At 43.0% G+C, this 20,000-nt stretch overlaps 2 protein-coding genes across 5 annotated transcripts in view; one reads left to right on the top strand and one right to left on the bottom strand.

Moving 5' to 3' along the window:
- sh3gl2b (SH3 domain containing GRB2 like 2b, endophilin A1) overlaps positions 1-6,293 on the bottom strand; it is a gene marked incomplete at both ends in the record, with an annotated part of 18,219 nt that extends 11,926 nt beyond the window's left edge. For all 4 annotated transcript variants that reach the window (XM_083937237.1, XM_083937236.1, XM_083937238.1 and 1 more), the window contains one exon: positions 6,249-6,293. In XM_083937237.1, coding sequence (XP_083793363.1) covers positions 6,249-6,293 — 45 coding nt within the window. The remainder of the gene's footprint in view (positions 1-6,248) is intronic.
- An 11,489-nt stretch (positions 6,294-17,782) lies between these two features.
- Positions 17,783-20,000, top strand: part of LOC310963908 (uncharacterized protein) — a gene marked incomplete at both ends in the record, with an annotated part of 5,516 nt that continues 3,298 nt past the window's right edge. Inside the window, 2 exons of the mRNA XM_083936865.1 lie at positions 17,783-17,813; positions 18,444-18,701. Of these exons, the coding sequence (XP_083792991.1) occupies positions 17,783-17,813; positions 18,444-18,701 (289 nt within the window). The remainder of the gene's footprint in view (positions 17,814-18,443; positions 18,702-20,000) is intronic.

The raw sequence follows: 20,000 nt of genomic DNA, 5'->3' as shown, positions 1-20,000 counted from the left end.
ATGTTTTGGCTCCTAGAGGACACTTTAGCACACGTTTTGGCCCCTAGAGGACACTTTAGCACACGTTTAGGCTTCTAGAGGACACTTTAGCACACGTTTATGCTTCTAGAGGACACTTTAACACACGTTTAGCTCCTAGAGGACACTTTAGCACAAGTTTATGCTCCTAGAGGACACTTTAACACACGTTTAGGCTCCTAAAAGACACTTTAGCACATGTTTATGCTTCTAGAGGACACTTTAACACACGTTTATGCTCCTAGAGGACACTTTAGCACACGTTTATGCTTCTAGAGGACACTTTAACACACTTTTTGGCTCCTAGAGGACACTTTAGCACACGTTTAGGCTCCTAGAGGACACTTTAACACACGTTTATGCTTCTAGAGGACACTTTAACACACGTTTTAGCTCCTAGAGGACACTTTAACACACGTTTAGGCTCCTAGAGGACACTTTAGCACATGTTTTGGCTCCTAGAGGACACTTTAACACATGTTTTGGCTCCTAGAGGACACTTTAGCACATGTTTTGGCTCCTAGAGGACACTTTTGGGCTTTTATTTCGAAAGGCCCGTCTAGAAAATTTGCTTTAATTGAGAATTTCTTAAACAAAAATGAAATAAAACGCAAAGTAGAAGCATTTAGGAAGAATTGAAGATAAAATGTGCATAAATCGATATTTATTTAAATCAGATTCTTAATTATAATTCATCTTGAATTATTTTCCCTTTTCACTTGTTTATTTTCCTTCTTGTTAAAAGTGAAGAATAAAAAGGTAAACGACGGAGTTTTTGTTTCCTCCTGATCGTTGACCTCATGTTTTATTCACAGGCGACGCCGGCGTGTCCTGTTTCCTGCTGCAGGGCGGCCATCTTGGTTTGGGGCAGCTGTGACTGTGACACGTCCTGTGTGAGAACACAAACACCTGCTGAGACGTGTCCCACATTCAGCTCATCAAGCTTTCATGAGACACGCCTGATTGGTCGAGTCACTGCCGTCGTCAGCCAATGAGAGCGCAGCAGAGAGATCAGCTGATCTGTTCTCCTCCACAGAGACACAGTGGGGGCTCGTCCTCCTTCACACTTTACAGGAAACTTTTACTTTGATCCACTTTGTTTGTGTCACTGCAGCAACATTTACACATCACCATGGCAACAAACTTAATGTTTGAGGTGAACTTAAGAATACTTTAACACACGTTTATGCTCCTAGAGAGGACACTTTAGCACACGTTTATGCTCCTAGAGGACACTTTAACACACGTTTATGCTCCTAGAGGACACTTTAACACACGTTTATGCTCCTAGAGGACACTTTAACACACGTTTATGCTCCTAGAGGACACTTTAGCACACGTTTAGGCTCCTAGAGAGCACTTTAGCACACGTTTATGCTCCTAGAGGACACTTTAGCACACGTTTATGCTCCTAGAGGACACTTTAGCACACGTTTATGCTCCTAGAGGACACTTTAACACACGTTTATGCTCCTAGAGGACACTTTAACACACGTTTATGCTCCTAGAGGACACTTTAACACATGTTTATGCTCCTAGAGGACACTTTAGCACACGTTTATGCTCCTAGAGGACACTTTAACACACGTTTTGGCTCCTAGAGGACACTTTAACACACGTTTATGCTCCTAGAGGACACATTAGCACACGTTTAGGCTCCTAGAGGACACTTTAGCACACGTTTAGCTCCTAGAGGACACTTTAGCACACGTTTATGCTCCTAGAGGACACTTTAGCACACGTTTAGGCTCCTAGAGGACACTTTAACACACGTTTAGCTCCTAGAGGACACTTTAACACATGTTTTGGCTCCTAGAGGACACTTTAGCACACGTTTATGATCCTAGAGGACACTTTAGCACACGTTTTGGCTCCTAGAGGACACTTTAGCACATGTTTTGGCTCCTAGAGGACACTTTAGCACACGTTTATGCTCCTAGAGGACACTTTAGCACATGTTTTGGCTCCTAGAGGACACTTTAGCACATGTTTTGGCTCCCTGAGGACACTTTAGCACATGTTTTGGCTCCTAGAGGACACTTTAGCACATGTTTTGGCTCCCTGAGGACACTTTAGCACATGTTTTGGCTCCTAGAGGACACTTTTGGGCTTTTATTTTGAAAGGCCCGTCTAGAAAATTTGCTTTAATTGAGAATTTCTTTAACAAAAATGAAATAAAACGCAAAGTAGAAGCATTTAGGAAGAATTGAAGATAAAATGTGCATAAATCGATATTTATTTAAATTAGATTCTTAATGAATTTATCTTGAATTATTTTCCCTATTCACTTATTTATTTTCCTTCTTGTTAAAAGTGGAGAATAAAAAGTTAAACGACGGAGTTTTTGTTTCCTCCTGATCGTTGACCTCATGTTTTATTCACAGGCGACGCCGGCGTGTCCTGTTTCCTGCTGCAGCGGCGGCCATCTTGGTTTGGGGCAGCTGTGACTGTGACACTTCCTGTGTGAGAACACAAACACCTGCTGAGACGTGTCCCACATTCAGCTCATCAAGCTTTCATGAGACACACCTGATTGGTCGAGTCACTGCCGTCGTCAGCCAATGAGAGCGCAGCAGAGAGATCAGCTGATCTGTTCTCCTCCTCCACAGAGACACAGTGGGGGCTCGTCCTCCTTCACACTTTACAGGAAACTTTTACTTTGATCCACTTTGTTTGTGTCACTGCAGCAATATTTACACATCACCATGGCAACAAACATTAAGAGCGTCTTCATTTTGAGGTGCACGTAAGAATACTTTAGCACACGTTTAAGCTCCTAGAGGACACTTTAGCACACGTTTATGCTCCTAGAGGACACTTTAACACACGTTTATGCTCCTAGAGGACACTTTAACACACGTTTATGCTCCTAGAGGACACTTTAGCACACGTTTATGCTCCTAGAGGACACTTTAGCACACGTTTATGCTCCTAGAGGACACTTTAACACACATTTATGCTCCTAGAGGACACTTTAACACACGTTTATGCTCCTAGAGGACACTTTAACACACGTTTATGCTCCTAGAGGACACTTTAACACACGTTTATGCTCCTAGAGGACACTTTAACACACGTTTATGCTCCTAGAGGACACTTTAACACACGTTTATGCTCCTAGAGGACACTTTAGCACACGTTTATGCTCCTAGAGGACACTTTAACACACGTTTATGCTCCTAGAGGACACTTTAACACACGTTTATGCTCCTAGAGGACACTTTAACACATGTTTATGCTCCTAGAGGACACTTTAACACACGTTTATGCTCCTAGAGGACACTTTAACACACGTTTATGCTCCTAGAGGACACTTTAACACACGTTTATGCTCCTAGAGAACACTTTAGCACACGTTTATGCTCCTAGAGGACACTTTAACACACGTTTAAGCTCCTAGAGGACACTTTAGCACACGTTTATGTTCCTAGAGGACACTTTAACACACGTTTATGCTCCTAGAGGACACTTTAACACGTTTAGGCTCCTAGAGGACACTTTAACACAACACAACATTACTTAAATCATAATAGTGTACCTTATTTACTCTATTTTTTTTACACACACACACACACACACACACACACACACACACACACACACACACACACACACACACACACACACACACACACACACACACACACACACACACACACACACACACACACACACACACACACACACACACACACACACGAGAAGAGTCCCTACACACACAACAAAGCATCAATGAGCTCCTTCCACTGTAATGGACTTTACTATGAGAGGAGCTGGTACAGGGGCCAGTAGGTCAGTCTTAGGGATGGAGGGATGAAACCAGAAGATATGGAAGGAAAACAAAGATGGAGGGATGAAGAAATGTTCAGAAAGGATGGAGGGATGACTACAGAGGGGACGAAAGGAAAAGGACGGGTTACAAGAATGATGGAGGGATGAAAAGACGGATGAATGGACGTTTGGGTAGAGACAAATGTAAAGATGGAGGGATGAAAGTATGTATTGAAGGATGGAGAGGTGGATGATGAAGGGATGACTACAGGGAAGATGGACTGTTTGTAAGAATGATGGATGGGTGAAAAGAGGAAGAGGGATGTAAAGATGGATGACACAAATGTAAAGATGGAGGGATGAAACAAATGTAAAGATGGAGGGATGAGACAAATGTAAAGATGGAGGGATGAAACAAATGTAAAGATGGAGGGATGAAGAGACAAATGCAAAGATGGAGGGATGAAACAAATGTAAAGATGGAGGGATGAAACAAATGTAAAGATGGAGGGATGAAACAAATGTAAAGATGGAGGGATGAAACAAATGTAAAGATGGAGGGATGAAACAAATGTAAAGATGGAGGGATGAAACAAATGTAAAGATGGAGGGATGAAACAAATGTAAAGATGGAGGGATGAGACAAATGCAAAGATGGAGGGATGAAACAAATGTAAAGATGGAGGGATGAAACAAATGTAAAGATGGAGGGATGAAACAAATGCAAAGATGGAGGGATGGAACAAATGCAAAGATGGAGGGATGAGACAAATGTAAAGATGGAGGGATGAAACAAATGCAAAGATGGAGGGATGAAACAAATGCAAAGATGGAGGGATGAAACAAATGTAAAGATGGAGGGATGAAACAAATGTAAAGATGGAGGGATGAAGACACAAATGTAAAGATGGAGGGATGAAACAAATGCAAAGATGGAGGGATGAGACAAATGTAAAGATGGAGGGATGAAGACACAAATGTAAAGATGGAGGGATGAGACAAATGTAAAGATGGAGGGATGAAGACACAAATGTAAAGATGGAGGGATGAGACAAATGTAAAGATGGAGGGATGAGACAAATGCAAAGATGGAGGGATGAAACAAATGTAAAGATGGAGGGATGAGACAAATGTAAAGATGGAGGGATGAAACAAATGCAAAGATGGAGGGATGAAACAAATGCAAAGATGGAGGGATGAAACAAATGTAAAGATGGAGGGATGAAACAAATGTAAAGATGGAGGGATGAAGACACAAATGTAAAGATGGAGGGATGAAACAAATGCAAAGATGGAGGGATGAGACAAATGTAAAGATGGAGGGATGAAGACACAAATGTAAAGATGGAGGGATGAGACAAATGTAAAGATGGAGGGATGAAGACACAAATGTAAAGATGGAGGGATGAGACAAATGTAAAGATGGAGGGATGAAACAAATGTAAAGATGGAGGGATGAAACAAATGTAAAGATGGAGGGATGAAACAAATGCAAAGATGGAGGGATGAAACAAATGTAAAGATGGAGGGATGAAACAAATGCAAAGATGGAGGGATGAAACAAATGTAAAGATGGAGGGATGAAACAAATGCAAAGATGGAGGGATGTAGAGACAAACAGAGGGAGGTAAAGAGGATGGAGTGATGAAGAGACAAATGTAAAGATGGAGGGATGAAAGAAATGTAATGATGGAGGGATGAAGAGGAGGAGGATGGGGGGATGAAGAGGAGGAGGATGGGGGGATGAAGAGGAGGAGGATGGAGGGATGAAGAGGAGGATGATGGAGGGATGAAGAGAAGGATGGAGGGATGAAGAGGAGGATGATGGAGGGATGAAGAGAAGGAGGATGGAGTGATGAAGAGAAGGAGGATGGAGGGATGAAGAGGAGGAGGATGGAGGGATGAAGAGGAGGAGGATGGAGGGATGAAGAGGAGGAGGATGGAGGGATGAAGAGGAGGAGGATGGATGGATGAAGAGAAGGAGGATGGAGGGATGAAGAGGAGGAGGATGGAGGGATGAAGAGGAGGAGGATGGAGGGATGAAGAGGAGGAGGATGGAGGGAATTCCCTGTTGCGTGTTGATGCACACACATGCGCGCGCACACGCACACATTCTGTTATGTAATATAGTGCGCGTGTGTGTGTGTGTGTGCGTGTCTGTGCGCGTGTACGTGTGTGTGTGTGCGTGCGCGTGAGGGGGTTCACCCCGCATATAACCCGCGAGACAAACGGCCTCGCTATGCTCCAATAACAAACATTATTAAATATAAAATATAAACATAAATGTTTTTTAACACCGGAAACAAAGAGTCATAAAAAAATAAAATTTATTAGAAAAATTCTAAAAAATATTCTGAATTTAATGTATTAATTTAAAAGCCAAAATAACCCGGGTGTGCGGTGTAAAATAACCCGGGTTACATGTAAAATAACCCGGGTTATGCGTGCGCGGTTCTTACCTGGGTGGCTTTGTGGAACTGCTTTTTGAACCCCGCGACAGACATCCCTTCTTCGGCTGCGGAGAGGAGCAGACCCGGCCTCACTCCGATGATGGAGGGTCAAACACGGAGGTTCTTACCGCAGAGAAAGGAGCCTGCGGGCGGATCGACGGCGGTAAATCCTCCGGTTAACGGGCACCAGGCGACGGGGAGCTCCGGTTATTTTGGTGAAATCGGTGAAAACTGATGCCGATGATTTCCAGACCGAACCCAGCTGAGACACGGAGATCCTCCACCGGCGAGACGCGTCACTCTGACCGGAAACACGGGACCAGAAGAGACGGTGATAGTGTTCACTTAAAGCTGAGGTCTCTCTAATGTCCACTTAAAGCTGCGGTCTCTCTAATGTCCACTTAAAGCTGCGGTCGCTCTAATGTCCACTTAAAGCTGCGGTCGCTCTAATGTCCACTTAAAGCTGAGGTCTCTCTAATGTCCACTTAAAGCTGCGGTCGCTCTAATGTCCACTTAAAGCTGCGGTCGCTCTAATGTCCACTTAAAGCTGCGGTCGCTCTAATGTCCAGCAGGGGGAGACTCCACTTAAAGCTGCATTCTCTCTAATGTCCAGCAGGAGGAGACTCCACTTAAAGCTGCATTCTCTTTAATGTCCAGCAGGAGGAGACTCCACTTAAAGCTGCATTCTCTCTAATGTCCAGCAGGAGGAGACTCCACTTAAAGCTGCATTCTCTCTAATGTCCACTTAAAGCTGCATTCTCTCTAATGTCCAGCAGGAGGAGACTCCACTTAAAGCTGCATTCTCTCTAATGTCCAGCAGGAGGAGACTCCACTTAAAGCTACATTCTCTCTATTGTCCAGCAGGAGGAGACTCCACTTAAAGCTGCATTCTCTCTAATGTCCAGCAGGAGGAGACTCCACTTAAAGCTGCATTCTCTCTAATGTCCAGCAGGAGGAGACTCCACTTAAAGCTGCATTCTCTTTAATGTCCAGCAGGAGGAGACTCCACTTAAAGCTGCATTCTCTCTAATGTCCACTTAAAGCTGCATTCTCTCTAATGTCCAGCAGGGGGAGACTCCACTTAAAGCGGCATTCTCTCTAATGTCCAGCAGGAGGAGAATTCACTTAAAGCTGCATTCTCTCTAATGTCCAGCAGGAGGAGACTCCACTTAAAGCTGCATTCTCTCTAATGTCCAGCAGGAGGAGACTCCACTTAAAGCTGCATTCTCTCTAATGTCCAGCAGGGGGAGACTCCACTTAAAGCTGCATTCTCTCTAAGGTCCAGCAGGAGGAGACTCCACTTAAAGCTGCGTTCTCTCTAATGTCCAGCAGGAGGAGACTCCACTTAAAGCTGCATTCTCTCTAATGTCCAGCAGGAGGAGACTCCACTTAAAGCTGCATTCTCTCTAATGTCCAGCAGGAGGAGACTCCACTTAAAGCTGCATTCTCTCTAATGTCCAGCAGGAGGAGACTCCACTTAAAGCTGCATTCTCTCTAATGTCCAGCAGGAGGAGACTCCACTTAAAGCTGCATTCTCTCCAATGTCCAGCAGGAGGAGACTCCACTTAAAGCTGCATTCTCTCTAATGTCCAGCAGGGGGAGACTCCACTTAAAGCTGCATTCTCTCTAATGTCCAGCAGGAGGAGACTCCACTTAAAGCTGCGTTCTCTCTAATGTCCAGCAGGAGGAGACTCCACTTAAAGCTGCATTCTCTCTGATGTCCAGCAGGAGGAGACTCCACTTAAAGCTGCATTCTCTCTAATGTCCAGCAGGAGGAGACTCCACTTAAAGCTGCATTCTCTCTAATGTCCAGCAGGAGGAGACTCCACTTAAAGCTGCATTCTCTCTAATGTCCAGCAGGAGGAGACTCCACTTAAAGCTGCATTCTCTCTAATGTCCAGCAGGAGGAGACTCCACTTAAAGCTGCATTCACTCTCATGTCCAGCAGGAGGAGACTCCACTTAAAGCTGCATTCTCTCTAATGTCCAGCAGGAGGAGACTCCACTTAAAGCTGCATTCTCTCTAATGTCCAGCAGGAGGAGACTCCACTTAAAGCTGCATTCTCTCTAATGTCCACTTAAAGCTGCCTTCTCTCTAATGTCCAGCAGGAGGAGACTCCATTTAAAGCTGCATTCTCTCTAATGTCCACTTAAAGCTGCCTTCTCTCTAATGTCCAGCAGGAGGAGACTCCACTTAAAGCTGCATTCTCTCTCATGTCCAGCAGGAGGAGACTCCACTTAAAGCTGCATTCTCTCTAATGTCCAGCAGGAGGAGACTCCACTTAAAGCTGCATTCTCTCTAATGTCCAGCAGGAGGAGACTCCACTTAAAGCTGCATAAAGAAGCGTGATTATATAGAAGTCAATGATAAAATGTCACATATGAATCATAATAATAATAATAATATAAATGTTTAATCTTTATTAAAGCAGTGAAACATAAATAAATATAATTGTAAACTTAAAGCGTAAACTTAAAGCAGCTGCTGTCGCCATCTTTCCTTCACAGACGATCTTCGGTGGGGAGGTGTCACGTTTTCTGTGACGTCACCGCGTCGCCCTCCGCCACCCGCGAGCCTCCCAGCGTCGCACGAGACGGAACATCATGTGAATATGTGATGAAGAGGCGTTCAGGGGCCTCAGGGTTTCACAGCTTCAGCACCACGGACAGCGCCTCAGTGCGGGGGCGGTGCGTTCAAGGCAGCTCGGAAATTTGAGCTTTATGTTAAATTTGGGGAAAAATGGATTAAAACATGAAAAACGAAATAAATTAAAATAAATAAATAATTTATTAGAACCTTTATTAATATATGAACACGGAAATATATAAAAAAACATGTAGGAAAACATTTAAGACTTTTTATTTTTATGCTTTTTTATGAAGTTTTATTTTTGCATTCGTCTCTTTATGGATTTGTTTCATTGTTGCTGTTTTTATTTAAGTCCTGTTAAAATATTAAACTAATTATTTCTGCATTTATTAATACACTTTTTACTGTATATGTGAACACACTGATTCCCTTATTAATTTGTTTTTATTCCTGTTTTATATATATATATATATAAAAAGGTATTTAACTATTTACTCCTGTATTTATTTATATATGTATTTATTTCGTCTTGTTTTTATTTATTTATTCCTGTCTTTTATAAACATTTATTTATTTCAGTTTTTATTTAAACATTTATTTATTTAGACATATTTCATTATTTACTCTTGTATTTATTGAAACATTTATTCCGTCTTGTTTTTATTTATACATGTATTCATTCCTGTTTTACATTTATTTCAGTTTTTATTGAAACATTTATCTATTTTAAACATATTTAATTATTTTAATTTACTCCTGTTTTTATTCCTGTATTTATTTATTTAGTCTTGTTTTTATTGAAACATTAAATTATTTACTTATGTTTTTATTGAAACATTTACTTAATTATTTATTCCTGTATTCATTTATTCTTCGATTTATTCCTTTAGTTAATGTTTATATATTTTTGGAGACTTGAGTCATTTTTCATCCTCCATATTTAAATAAATCTAAATATTCACCTTCTTAGTTTAAACCTCATTAATGCAGAAACAAAAGGATATATTGTTCATATTTATCTTGTTTTTTCTCTTTTGTTGCGTCGGCGTTAAAAAAAGAGGAAAGAGACGCGAGTCCGTGCAGAAGTTTATAATCTTTTAAACGCTAACACATAAATAATAAAAGAGGACATTAAAGCAGAACTGTAACACAGACCCCGGGTCAGTGAGATAAAGCAGCGTCACGTCTGATCATCTCTTACTGACGGAGACACACGTCAGGTTCACACTGAGCTCCACCGGTGAACCACCACACCGACGTCACAGAGAAGGGATTTATTTGGTCCATTTCACTTCACAGCAACAAACATTCCTCCATGAACAGTTTAACGTTCTTCAGCGTAACAGTAAAAAAAGACCTTTAACGTTTCCCGTAATGACGCTGCAGAAGAGGAACGAGGGCGCGGTCACGCCCGAACTTTGGGCTCGTGGTGAAAACAGGAACTGAGGAGCGGTGCCTTCAAATCAGCTCTTATTCTCACAAACAGATAAATAAATAATAAAGTCACGGTTCTAACACTAACACTGTAAACTGTGACGTATACTCGGTCTAAACTAATGTTCTTCTTTGTGTCTTCCCTGGTTTTACACATAAATACGTATAAATAAAGAAAAATACCCTGTTTTCAGTGAACAATAACGTTGATTTCTCTAACGTTTCATAAATCAGGTTGAACCTAAAGCTGGTAAACTTCTGTTGGACCCTCCGTGAATCAGAGTCCACACGGACGAGATCGTCGGTCGTAATCAGTGGTTTTATATTTTAACAACGATAAACACGAGGATATGAACGTTTCCTGCATGTTCAACAAACGGTCTTTATGAAATAACCTCGTGGATCTTCAGAAGTGTTATAATATCATGCGATCAGAGTAGGTCTGGACCTACCGAGCTTATCACCTAATTAAGCTAGCAGCTAATAATAAACAGTGGCGTTAGCGACTGAGCTAAGCAGCAAATCAAGACTTCCCTGAGTTTTTTGTAAACGGTATCGAGTATCTACTTAGAAATTCAAGTATATGAAAACCCTCGTCACCAACAACAACAACAACAACAACAGGCCTAACAGTCAGTTTGTGAATTATGGATTTCACTCACAATCGTCCTCTTCTCCACCAGAGGAGGACGAGGACGAGGACGAAGACGAGGAAGAGGACGAGGACGAGGGCGACGGCGTCTCTGAGGTCAGGAGAAATAAGTGAAGCCGTCGTCTCCACTGAGAGGTCGTCCTAAAAAAAACAAAGCTCAACAGAAACTAAAGTCTGGTGCAGACGCAGAAGGGATCCGGCTGCTGCTCATGTCCAGAGTCCAGAAGAGGATTTAAAGTTCTGACCCAGTTCTGAGCCGGTTCTGACCCAGATCTGAGCCAGGTCTGAGCCAGGTCTGAGCCGGTTCTGACCCAGTTCTGAACCCGTTCTTGTGCGTTTCTTTTGGACGTTCAGGGCGAGTGAATGAGGCGTTAACCGTCGTCTCATCACCAGAAGATCTCTGCCGCTGATTTAAATTCCTGACCCGATGACAGATCCGACTCTGTCCAACTCTTACGTCCTTTACCAACTACCAACCTGTCCATGAGCAAGGCAGCGAGGCTGGGGGGGGCTGGGGCCACGTCACGCTTTGGCACCTGGACGGACAAATAACACAAGTTGAATTATAATAATAATGATTAGAATAATAAAGTTAATGAAGAAAAAGAGCAAATCCTCGCGTCTTACATTTTGTTTTGGACACTTGTGTTTCAGTAAACACCCCCCCAGGACCAGCAGCACCAGCAGAACCAGGACCAGTGGGACCACATGGTGTCGACCGCCTGAGGTAAACAAACAGAGACTGAATCTACAGACGCACACGTACGAGCCGGATCCGTCCTGTGAAACACAAAGATGAAACGCTCTCTCACCGGTAACGCCCGTCTCCTCTCTTGGGTCTGGGGTCGGGAGGGTTCTGGGATTCAGCGGCGTCTCCGTCGTCACTGTTTGAACGGAGATCGGTTCTGAAAGAAATGACCACAGCCCCGTGAGTTTCACCGCCTTCTCCAGGAAGTGCATAAAAGAAGAGCATAAAGCTAAAACCCAAACGCACTCACCAACCACGAGCGTCACGGTGGACTCCTGCACGCGGCCCTTTAACTTGGGCAGGAAGCATCGGAACCTCCCCGCGTCGTCCAGCGTCACGTTCGCGATCTTGAGAGAAATGTTCCCGTCCTTCAGCTCGTCCGCGAACAGCTGCGTCCTGTCGACGTACGACCGGATCTTCATGTCCGGGACTTCGCGCTGGTTCCTGTAGAGGTGCACGTACTCGACGCGGCTCAGGTCGGGCTTGGACCACTCCACCGTCAGACGCTCGACGTTGAATTTGGGCTCAACGTGGCACGGCAGGATGACATCATCGCCTAGGGAAGCGATGATTGGCTGAAGTGATCCGATCACCTGCAGCTGACCTGGAAAACACAGAGAAAATTTACAGCAGCGTCCAAATTATCCCAAAACTTCTCTGTACATTTATACCAAATTTCCAATAACTTTATTTTGGAACTTCAACTAAACAATTGTTTCCATCGACAGCAACAAAGCAAACAACTGAGAAGCTGAAACTAGCAAGCTAGCTAACTAGCAACACGCTAAATGAGTCAAATCTATCAACTAGCTTTAGCCACACACAGTTTCCCACACACAGCCAAAGTTAGTCCCGTGGTTGTGTTAAGTCATCTGTTAACGTGCTAACGTTAGCCGACTAGCCAGCTCCAGAGACGCACAAGCTAGCTGGCTAAGTTTGCCGTGGCGGGCAGCGAGGCAGAGGGACTGAGCGAAGTTCCTAATGACGGTGTGATGCAAACAGAAAAGATTGAAGATGTAGCGTGTGTGTGTCTATTGTCCCTCTCCCGACAGCTACGGTCTGACGCAGTTTCCAGTCTTTTAGCGGAGCTTTTTCTGGGCGATCGCCACCAAAGCGCACGGAGAATCACTTTACACACTTCGAAGAATCTACGAGGGAAATCCCAAATTTGTACACGGGCATTTTTGTGACTAACTACTGTAAGAAAGTGACTTTGATGAGAGAACGCAGTAAGAACGATTCTCCGGTGTATGTCGTTTAGCGAGTCGTTAAAGTCATTTTTTTGTGAAGGACTGAAGTTTGGTCCTGGGTGCGTTGACAGCATTGATGGACTTTTATTGTGAAGGACTGAAGTTTGGACACCATTGGTGTTAACGTGGACGAGCAGCAGCTCCAGTGTTCACGGAGAGGAGATATAAAAGAGCGTCCGACTCCACAAAACTAAATCAGGCCGCTAAAAGAGATGGTTTTATGTAATAAACTCCAAAAATGTTCCTGACGTATTCTAACGTACGTGTGTGTGTGTGTGTGTTGGTTTTAAGTAAAGGCCAAACCAGGCACCTGTGTGCATGGCGTCTATTTTATGTTTTATATGAAATCACGTTTTTGTCTTTGATCAATAAACTTCAAATGAAGAAGAAATCAAAACTCTTTGTAGGTTAAAGAGATAGTTTGATGGTTCCCAGGGGGGGGGGGGGGGACGCCCCCAGACCCGTCTGATCTGAGTCACGATGGTGCCCAGGGGAGGGGGGGGGAGACGCCCCCGGACCCGTCTGATCTGAGTCACGATGGTTCCCAGGGGGGGGACGCCCCCAGACCCGTCTGATCTGAGTCACGATGGTGCCCAGGGACTTAAACGTGAGAGACATTTGCATTTACATCAGACACGTTTTATGAAACTGCTTTTGATATCTGAGAGGAAACAGGAGCGGGCTGAATAAACATCAACGGTTGTGTGGTGGTTAACACTGTCGCCTCACAGCGAGAGGGTTCCTGGTTTGAATCCCTGCTGGGGCCCTTCTGTGTGGAGTTTGCGTGTTCTCCCCGTGTCTGCGTGGGTTTTCTCCGGGTTCTCCGGTTTCCTCCCACAGTCCAAAGACGTGCAGGTGTTCGGTTCATTGATGACTCTAAATCACCCGTAGGTGTGAATGGTTGTCTGTCTCTGTTCGTCTCTGTGTGTCCTGTGATAGACTGGCGTCCTGTCCAGGGTGGACCCCGCCTCACGCCCGATGTCAGCTGAGATCGGCTCCAGCCCCCCACGACCCCGACAGGGACAAGAGGTTGAAGATGAATGAATGAATGTGTGAATGTGAACCAAGTGGTGGAGAAAACTAATGTTTGGACATTTTTATATTTTAGTGGAGTTCAAACGCACGGTCTGACACTGGAAACGACCTCTGGATTCACACACAGGGCCGTAAACTCGCCGTCGTCAAACGCTTGTCCCAATGGTCGTGTAAATTATGCTGATACAGCAAAACATCGTCGTAGCTATAACATGATAAACTATGACGGTAGCAAACGTCAGCGCTAAAGCGGCGATCTGTTGCGTGTGGCACTGAAGCAGCTCCCCCATCGGCCCCGTGTGTAACTCTGACGAGTCATTAATGAAAGTTTTGCAGCGTTCATGTTTTAAAGTTAAATAAATAAGATTCAAACGTGTTTCTGAATCACGCTCTGGACTCTTCTCTGAGCACGTGTTGCTCCGTCACGCTGTGACCTCACTGGAAAGCCCTGAAACACACGTTTGTGCCACAGAAAGAGGAACTTTGGTATTTGGGGGGTAAATAAACGTCCATGTGGTGAGAGATGAAGAGTTTACAGTGCTGCTCAAACCGTCTTTAACTCCCTGCCTGGAGTTAAACCGACGCTCTTATCTGATTGGACTGGGCCCAAAATTTGAATGTTCCCACTTCCTGTTACGTTATCATTCACACAGCTGCACTGACGCTGGATCAGGGTTCGGGTTGGTGGGAAAATCATTTAATAACTTTGTGTTATTTAGAGACGTTTGTGTCCCACGGGAGAAAGACGGACGAGTGTTTCACCCGTGAGTCACTCGTGACTCAGACGTTCATTAGTGCTGACTCATCCTGAAGCATCTCACTGAAACGTGAGGAATTAAACAGAGCTGAGGATGATTCAGTTTTATTTAAAGTGCCAAATCATGACCAAAGTGACCTCAGGACACTTTACAGAGCAGGTAAAGACCAAACTCTGTGACTTAGTTATGATTTAATATGATGGAGACCAAAATAAAATGGAATCATGTCGTAATAAATCATAGATTGAGACATTGTGATGCACAATAACTTCATCTAAATGGAAAATAACAACACAAACTAACTCATAATTCACAGAAAATCTGATATTGTTTACAAGAGCGAACAGAAAATGGTTGGGACGCCTTTTCCAAACGTCCATTTTCAAGCTTTTCCACAGTCACAGTTTTGGTAAATGACGTATTTCAAAGAATACATAAAGATATTGGTTGTTACGCCTTTTCCCAGGTCAAATTAAAGCACTTTTAAAGCACTTTCAGGTCCATTTCACAGGTTTACCAGAACCTTACAGCTGTTTTAAATTACATATGTCTCAGAATACAAAAAGATATTGAAAGTTATGATTTCACCTTGATTTTTTCCCATCAAAATCACATTTAAAGAGCTGGTTTTATGTTATAAACACCAAAAATGTTTCCTAACACCAGGATAAGAAATCTAATTTTATTTCTAATCTATAAGTATTTGTTGTGAAAACATTTTAAAGCACTTTATCATAAATTAAAGCACTTTTAAAGCACCTTTCAGATCCATTTCCAGGCTTTTCCAGCAGCTCACAGCTGTTTTAAATTACATATGTCTCAGAATACAAAAATATATTGAAAGCTATGATTTCACGTTGCTTTGTTATAAACACCCAAAATGTTTATTACATTTTATTTCTATTCTATATATATATATTATATATATATAGTATTTGTTGTGAAAACATTTTCAAGCAGTTTAAATGGTTTCATCATAAATTAAAGCACTTTTCAAACCTTTAAACATTAAAATTCAAGCATTTTAAAGGATTTCAAGCACCACATGTTTATCATATATGATCTATTATCTACTGAAGTACCAAAGAACAGGCTGAACTCTACTATAAATATATATATATTTATATATTTATTCAAATAGTTATTAGAATATAAGATATAATACAGAAGATCTGAGTCATTTCCAGCTAAACTAAATATATTAAATTAGTACTTTCCCATTCAACATGGAGCCTAATAATTTATTTTAATCTGTTAATTTGTGTAAAACGAATTAGAAAAGCTGTTTTTCATTTATTTCATTGATAAAACAGAAATTAAAAAAAGACAAATTCAAAAAGGCGGTTTGTGAAGCGACCGTTAGAGGTTTTAACGGCCGGAAACACGTTAAAACACGTTAAAACACGGTAGATATTCAAGTTTTATTCAATATTAGTCATGTCACATCGGTTTGTGGTGGTTTAACATCTATTTTATCTAAAATAAGTTAGATATTACAGTTTTATTAAATATTATTCATGTCCCATCGTTTTAAAGTCACAGAGAAGCTAAACTTTAATTCACATGAACGCGCTCGCGCTCCAACCGTTCCTAACTGACGTCTGTGACCGTTAATGAATGACAGTTAGCTAGCATGCTAACAGTAGCTCACCGTTGGGCTCCGTCCGGACCGAAGGAACAAAGGGTAAGAGTGAAGTCCAGAGAGAGAAGGCGAAGACGGACACGAACCTCCGGGGCTGACACATAAAAAGACCCGGGACAGAGAGCGAGAGCTGCCGGCTGTGGTGACCCGGGACAGAGAGCGAGAGCTGCCGGCTGCGGTGACCCGGGACAGGGAGCGAGAGCTGCCGGCTGTGGTGACCCGGGACAGAGAGCGAGGGCTGCCGGCTGTGGTGACCCGGGACAGAGAGCGAGAGCTGCCGGCTGTGGTGACCCGGGACAGAGAGCGAGAGCTGCCGGCTGTGGTGACCCGGGACAGAGAGCGAGAGCTGCCGGCTGTGGTGACCCGGGACAGAGAGCGAGAGCTGCCGGCTGTGGTGACCCGGGACAGAGAGCGAGAGCTGCCGGCTGTGGTGATCTCCGGCGCCGCTGACAGTTGTGATCCATGTTGGAGACTTCACGAGCTGTTAATGCAGTGACGTAGGGCGTAACGGGGCGCGTCATGACGTAGGAACGTACGATTGCGTCAGGTTGCTATGGTTACAGTTGTTGTTTTTTTCCATTGACCTACAATAAAACCAGTTCCTCCACATTTTTTCATAAATAAACATTACACTAATGAAAACACGTCATTTTGCATCTTTTTGTGGTGGTTTTGCATCTATTTTTAGTCATTTTGCATCTTTTTGTGGTGGTTTTGCATCTATTTTTAGTCATTTTGCATCTTTTTGTGGTGGTTTTGCATCTATTTTTATTCATTTTGCATCTTTTTGTGGTGGTTTTTCATCTATTTTTAGTCATTTTGCATCTTTTTGTGGTGGTTTTGCATCTTTTTTTAGTCATTTTGCATCTTTTTGTGGTGGTTTTTCATCTATTTTTAGTCATTTTGCATCTTTTTGTGGTGATTTGCATCTATTTTTAGTCATTTTGCATCTTTTTGTGGTGGTTTTGCATCTATTTTTAGTCATTTTGCATCTTTTTGAGGTGGTTTTGCATCTATTTTTAGTCATTTTGCATCTTTTTGTGGCGGTTTTGCATCTATTTTTAGTCATTATGCATCTTTTTGTGGTGGTTTTGCATCTATTTTAGTCATTTTGCATCTTTTTGTGGTGGTTTTGCATCTATTTTTAGTCATTTTGCATCTTTTTGTGGTGGTTTTGCATCTATTTTCAGTCATTTTGCATCTTTTTGATTTGACATTATCACTGAAATGTAATGTAATTGAGATTCACTCTGGTGCAAAGCCATAAGATCAACAGACGTGAAGACAAATATTCAGGTCGTCAGAAAAGTGAAAGGAAGTCAAGCAGGTCACAGACTTCTGACACTTGAGGTGATAAAGAAGACGAGAAGGAGAAGGAAGCTCCGACCATGATGTGAAAACAGTTAGTCAGTCATTCTGCCAGTCAGTCCGCAGCATGGCATTCACAACACTGTGCGCTGTCGTTGGTGAGTACTGAATGTCTTTATTATTACTTATTTGCTCTCTGATGTAGCTGTCATCAAACTGTGTTCTTGTGCTGGTTTTGCATCTATATGTGATCATTTTGCATCTTTTTGTGGTGGTTTTGCATCTATTTGTGATCATTTTGCATCTTTTTGTGGTGGTTTTGCATCTCTTTTTAGACATTTTGCATCTTTTTGTGATGGTTTTGCATCTATTTCTAGTAATTTTGCATCTTTTTGTGATGGTTTTGCATCTATTTTTAGTCATTTTGCATCTTTTTGTGGTGGTTTTGCATCTATTTTTAGTCATTTTGCATCTTTTTGTGGTGGTTTTGCATCTATTTTTAGTCATTTTGCATCTTTTTGAGGTGGTTTTGCATCTATTTTTAGTCATTTTTTAATTGTTACAAAGTAAATACCATGAAGGGCACATCCAGATTTCTCTTGCTGTGGTTTGGAGCTGAGCGCGGGTGCTCTGACGATCATCTGGTTGCATCTCGTGTTTGCAGCAGCAGGTGCTCTCTTTGATTTTGCTTCATCTTCGACGAGCTGATATATGAAAGGAGGAAGCGTGAAAGTGTGAAGGAGGTGTCGAGCGTCAGCGTCTGAGCGTGTCTCGTCTGTTTCTCGCAGCTGCTCTGAGGGTCCTTCCAGACAGGTCGCAGTTCTTTCTCTACGAGTCCGTGTCTCTGAGCTGTGAGTCGCAGGGAAACGCTTCGGACTGGACCGTCAAGAGGAACACGTCACGGTACAAAAACCAAACGTGTCCCACATCCTCAGATAGACCGGACGGCTGCGTCATCGGAGACCTTTACCTGTTGGACTCTGGGGCGTACTGGTGCGAGTCTGCAGCAGGAGAGTGCAGCAACACCGTCAGCATCACTGTGACCGGTGGGTTCACACAAACAAACACACAAACACACAAACAAACAAACAAACAAACAAACAAACACACAAAGACACAAACAAAGACACAAACAAACGTACAAACAAACAAAGACACAAACAAACAAACAAACAAACAAACAAACAAACAAACATACAAACAAACAAAGACACAAACAAACACACAAACACACAAACACACAAACAAACAAACAAACACACAAACAAACACACAAACCCACAAACAAACACACAAACACACAAACAAACACACAAACACACAAACAAACACACAAACAAACACACAAACACACAAACAAACACACAAACAAACAAACAAACACACAAACACACAAACACACAAACACACAAACAGACAAACAGACACACAAACACACAAACAAACACACAAACACACAAACAAACAAACAAACAAACAAACAAACACGTAGCAGTAGAACGCTCTTAGCTTCCTGTTGAGTGCATCTAAGTTAAAGGGTCGGTTCACCCCCAAAACAAACACATTGACGCGGTGATAACCCGCAGATCTTTTACGACGTTCTTTCTACCGAAGTTACGTCTACGCAGAAGTTATGGTGCGCTGCTGCTTTACCTCTGAAGTCGGAGCTGGGAATGACGTCACACACCAGTTCTCAGGAAACAAGATGGCTCCATCTACCAAAGTTGTTCTCGCGTTTTCCTTTTTCAATTATGAAAAACTTCTGTACAAATCTGCAGAAACATGGTAGATGACGAGGAAACACAATGGTCTTGTCCTCCTGATCTACGCTCTTGTCTTCCTGATCTACGCTCTCGTCCTCCTGATCTACGCTCTTGTCTTCTCTTGTCTTCCTGATCTACGCTCTTGTCTTCCTGATCTACGCTCTTGTCTTCTCTTGTCTTCCTGATCTACGCTCTTGTCTTCCTGACCTACGCTCTTGTCTTCTCTTGTCTTCCTGACCTACGCTCTTGTCTTCCTGATCTACGCTCTTGTCTTCCTGATCTACGCTCTTGTCTTCCTGATCTACGCTCTCGTCCTCCTGACCTACGCTCTTGTCTTCCTGACCTACGCTCTTGTCTTCTCTTGTCTTCCTGATCTACGCTCTTGTCTTCCTGACCTACGCTCTTGTCTTCCTGACCTACGCTCTTGTCTTCCTGACCTACGCTCTTGTCTTCCTGACCTACGCTCTTGTCTTCCTGACCTACGCTCTTGTCTTCTCTCGTCTTCCTGATCTACGCTCTTGTCTTCTCTCGTCTTCCTGACCTACGCTCTTGTCTTCTCTTGTCTTCCTGACCTACGCTCTT

The sequence above is a fragment of the Echiichthys vipera genome (assembly GCF_963691815.1).
Source record: "Echiichthys vipera genome assembly, chromosome: 22".
In the NCBI taxonomy this organism is placed as follows: Eukaryota; Metazoa; Chordata; class Actinopteri; order Perciformes; family Trachinidae; genus Echiichthys; species Echiichthys vipera.
This window is presented reverse-complemented; position numbering and strand designations above follow the sequence as displayed.